Here is a 4,697-nt window from a genome sequence, read left to right as displayed (position 1 = left end):
CCAGGCCTTCAACCACCACCAGTCCCTGCCGGTGCGTCAGAACCAGTTGTCCTCAGCTACTGCCCAGCCTTCGGCTTCACTCTCCACCACACTCCTGCTGAAGTGAGCATTTTTATGCTCACGAGCCACTACCGTTTGGGATTTAAGTATAAGACAAGCTCAAACCCTCTAATCTGTATCTCAGTTCAAATGATGACATTTCAAAATGAATATTCTACGATAGCTTCTTTCAGTAGTTGAACAGTCAGCCTTACAGGATTATCTCCAAACTTGGCTCCTTGCAGTGGACTTTTCCTGTTCTATAGAACCTGAAGAACACCTGATGTAAGCCCTGTCCCTTGTGTTGGTAGGATCTCCTCAAATCAAATGAAAGTTCAAAAGCTTTAATTCCTGACTAATTATGACGCTGTTCTCATCACACAGGAAATGACTCTGCAGGGTGAGGGTGGTTTTCTTGGGACAGGCAAGCAGGTTCTGGATCTGCTTCGCTGCAGCCTGGATGTGTTTCATCTGAGTTCCTGGGTCAGAAAGTTGAACAGCATTAATCCATCTGATGACAGGTTGATCAGCACATCTGAGCAGCTTCAGGGACGGACCTACCTGAGGTCCTCTGAAGTTTATCAGGTGGAACATTCAAGATGTTCTGCATAGGAAGTGGCGGGACATCAACACGCAGACGACGGCCACCCTGTCCACTGACGGTCAGCGCACCTGGTCTGAGGAAAACACAAGTGATGTGAGGAAAACGTGCATCACATCCAACCTGCACGAGGACATCAGCAGCACCTGTAGAAGCAGCGCACAGCAGTGTGAGGCAGGCAGGGGTAACAGGGGATGTAGATCTCATTGACGTCAGTTTCAAGCTCCGTGGAGCAGCGAGCACAGCCAGTGTAGGTGATGCCACCTCTCAGAACTGCCACGATGGCCTCTAGCGGCGTAAAGCTGTCCAGAACTGGTTGAGGTGGGTTCTGAGAGGGCGAAACATCCCGGAACTGGAATGCCAAGATCTGGACTTTAAGCTCCACCTCACCTGGAGCATAAAGTCAAACCTTTAACTTGGTGTTCTGATCAGCAGGATTCTGTTAAAGTTGTGGTTTTGACAGAACTCACCACTGTACTTCTGAGACAGAAGTGTGTTTACGTCGAGCTCCACTGGACTGCTTCTTTCCTTTCGGCAAGGCTGAATCCGACAGAAGTCCTGCAGCCTGCGGTCAGTCTGGTCCAGGGCCCGTACCGAGCTCCAGGGGGTGGAGTGCAGTTCCAGGAGATCAGACGCCAACCCTTCCCTCACCAGAAGGACATGGAAGTCCCACACAGCATCTGAAGACACCATTAACAGAGCCAACCATCAGCAGCTTCTTCACTCATGCAACTCGCTATTACTCATGTTGTTGTTTTTACCTGTGCGTTTGTTGAAGAGAGGCAGCCAGTCCAAAGCTGCTTCCCACAGCAGCAGTGTTCCCTGCAGACCATCAGACTGCTCCACAACCAGAACTGCCTTCATCTGAACTGCAGACCTACAGTGAGACTCTGCTGTGCTTCTCCAATCTGACAGTCACAAAGATACTCACACAGTCAGTACAACCTGAAAAAACCATCAAATATTTCACAAAGTCTGTAAACTCAAACAGGATTTCTCTTTATCTTTTACCTCTGTGAACTCCACTAAAACACAGCATCACAAACACAACATAAACTTTAGATATAAAGCCCAAGAGGAGGCTGGGATTTCTGTAATAACCTTAGATGATAAATGTCAGACATGAAGATGAACACACTGAAGAAGAAGAGCAAAATGCAGCAAGAACACAAAAAATGTTAGAGCTGCTGCCAATAACTCATTGTGGTCACCGTTGTTACCAAACACTTGTGATTGTCAGTCTTTGAACTTTAAATAGGACAGACAAACTCAAAGTAAGCCTCAGTCATTGTGCGAAAACTTTAAATTTTCCCCCAAAAAAGCAGCCTCATGAGGACCGAACGTGCATCGTGGGGGTGTTACAAGACTGTATGTATCTCTCTCTTTCCAGGTAGACTCTAACCTGTAATCATCAACCATTGATGGGCCACAGTGGGCCACATCCTCCTGAGGAGGAGACTTGCTCTCTCCTCCCTCAGCTACATGGGTGCAGTTTTGCTGGTGTCCCCTCACAACTAGCCATTTAGTTTTAATAAACTTTTTTAGTCAAACTCCACCTCTGGTCTGGTTGTCGCATTTATGTCGCTTCCCTTGAGCCAGTGGGTCGTAACATAATGGGGGCTCGTCCGGGATTGGTTTCAGGACAGGTTTGGTTTTGTTAGTTTATTTCTCCTAGACTTTGTATTTGTTTGGTGTGATTTTCCTGGTTGGTGAATGTAGTAATTTTGTGATTTTCTTTTTTCTAGTTTGACAAAAGTTTGGCGAGTATGGTTATTTGTGGTGTTTTGTTTGGTCATGCTGAAAGAGAAATCATTTCTAGAGCTCCCTGGTTAGATAGGTGAGTGGTCCAGCTGGGCTTTTTCTAGGTCCTTCCAACGATCACTCTTTTGTTATTTTGCCTTTTTTGTTTTCGGGGCTATCCTGGGTGGGGGCACTCTTCAGAGTACTGCAGTAAGCTGTATCTTTGGTTTGCTGTGGGCCTTGAGTTCAGCGTTTAAAGTCGCCTCGAGCCCGGTACACCCTAGAATATAATTAGGTGAGTGTTGTTTGGTGTGTAGGCCCAGGGATTGCTCTAATTTTGTTTGTTTCTCTTTCAGCCTGGCACGCCTTAAACCATACTGTGTAGGGGAGGAGGTAAAAGTAAGTTTTTGTGTAAAGTTAGGTGAGTGTTTTGCTTCTAGGAGCATTATGTTGGGTCCATGATCCTAACTTTAGTGTGTTGTGTGTTTTTGTTAATTGTGGGTTAGCAGTACTTACAGTAGTGATTACCAGCAGGTTATGTGCTTGCAAGGGGCAAAGTAATCTTTTGTATAAAGCTTTAATAGCTTGATGGGTGAAGCTTTTGCCCATTGGTGTGGTATTGCAGCCATTTTGTGTCACATGCCACTTTGTCAGCTGTGAGCTGTTGGATAGCAGTGGTTTTGGTGTTGAGCACAAGCTATGTTGAATTAAAATTGCTTTTGATGGCAACTGTTCTCTGCTTAAACATTTTGCAGGTCAACAACTTAAGCTAACATCTTGCTATAAAGTTTTCTGTGAATTACAATCTTTAATTTGAATATCTAACTACCTGAATGTTTGGCTCGTGGTTGGCCATTGCCTGAGTTTAGAATAAGCTTTAGAGACAACTACATTTAAGAGAGTGTTTTGGTGAACCAGCCTCAGTGTAATGAATGATTGTTGCAGTTTTGTGGACATGCCCTTTTGTATATTTGTATCAGACTTTATGAAATGCCCAGGACTGAGGTGAGTCTTAGAGGTCTGCCCAATTTTGTTGGATCACTGTAGATGTTGTTAGCTGAGTGGAAGCAACTTTGTGTAGTACTGGGTGGCAGTGCTAGTGATCATTTGTGTGGGTGAGACTCATTTTGTGTTTAGACATATGTTGCAGTGACTTTTAGTGTATTTAGTAACTTGTGGTGTAGTACCACTTTGTGACCATTTGTGATGGTGACAAGATCATGTTTGGTTTGGATTAGTAGCTACTTCTGTGTGACGTGTAGTGAAATTAATCCTTTTTGTTTGTGGCTGTTTTGCTCCATTTGTGTAGGTTACAGGTTACGTATGTGTGCCTTGCAGCAGTGTCAAGATCCTCATTGGGTGTATTCATGTGTCTGGGTTTGTTTTAAACTGCTTTGTGAGAGAAAATAGTTTTACTGTACATAATCAAAACTACTCTCAACCTGAAGTTAGATAATTTTAAACAGCAAAACTGACACTGAACTTCTAAGTATGAACTTGATCAGGCAACTGTGGTTGTGTTAAGGCTAAAGTGGAAGGAATAAGACCTTTGGTGCTCAATCATTCAGCTGAGAACTTAATGGTTTCTCTAAATGGTGGGTCTTGAAGTCTGCAACTTTGACATCAGTCAGCGCTTTAAAGTGCTGGACACAAAGGTTCCTCGTGTGAACCGAAGAGATGTTTTTTTTTAAAACTCAGCACCTTTTAACAAGTTGTTCCTCTTGGCACCAGGCTTTGGCACATTCTTCAGACTAGCTGTAATTGCTAGTAATGTGGGGTCTGTGACTGTTTTGTTGCAGGATTGGGTAGAACGTCCTTTGTGCTACTGATATTAACAGTTTTATCCCATTAAGAAAATTTAGCACGCATTCTTGTGTTAAAATATTGTGATGTTTCAGGTGCCTTGCTGTTTTCAGGCTCCAACCAGCAGCTGTGACAAAACTTCCAGAGAGACTAAATGTTTTTGCAACATTGTACTTAGATGGACGAAGTACAATTTTTAGGATTTTGTTTTTGATTGCTTAGAGTAATCATTTTAAGGGTGGGGGTTTATGTGTCTTTCACTTTCCAGGTAGACTCTCACCTGTAATCATCAACCATCTGCAGGTGTGAACAGTCTATTTAAGTGGGCCACATCCTCCTGAGGAGACTTGCTCTCTCCTCCCTCAGCTACAGCGAGTAAAATAAGTATTGAACACGTCACCATTTTTCTCAGTAAATATATTACTAGAGGTGCTAATGACATGAAATTTTCACCAGATGTTGGTAACAACCCAAGTGATCCATACATACAAAGAAATCCAACCATAAATGTTCA

At 43.6% G+C, this 4,697-nt stretch overlaps 1 protein-coding gene across 1 annotated transcript in view; it reads right to left on the bottom strand.

Annotated features, from left to right (window-relative positions):
• Positions 1-208: 208 nt before the first annotated feature.
• Positions 209-4,697, bottom strand: part of shld2 (shieldin complex subunit 2) — a 15,671-nt gene continuing 11,182 nt past the window's right edge. The window contains exons 7-11 of the mRNA XM_014026310.1: positions 1,402-1,548; positions 1,111-1,320; positions 787-1,030; positions 601-716; positions 209-518 (exon numbers count right to left, since the gene is read on the bottom strand). Coding sequence (XP_013881764.1) covers positions 358-518; positions 601-716; positions 787-1,030; positions 1,111-1,320; positions 1,402-1,548 — 878 coding nt within the window. The 3' untranslated portion in view covers positions 209-357. The remainder of the gene's footprint in view (positions 519-600; positions 717-786; positions 1,031-1,110; positions 1,321-1,401; positions 1,549-4,697) is intronic.

Source organism: Austrofundulus limnaeus, unplaced genomic scaffold (assembly GCF_001266775.1).
Source record: "Austrofundulus limnaeus strain Quisiro unplaced genomic scaffold, Austrofundulus_limnaeus-1.0 Scaffold542, whole genome shotgun sequence".
Classification (NCBI taxonomy): domain Eukaryota; kingdom Metazoa; phylum Chordata; class Actinopteri; order Cyprinodontiformes; family Rivulidae; genus Austrofundulus; species Austrofundulus limnaeus.
This window is presented reverse-complemented; position numbering and strand designations above follow the sequence as displayed.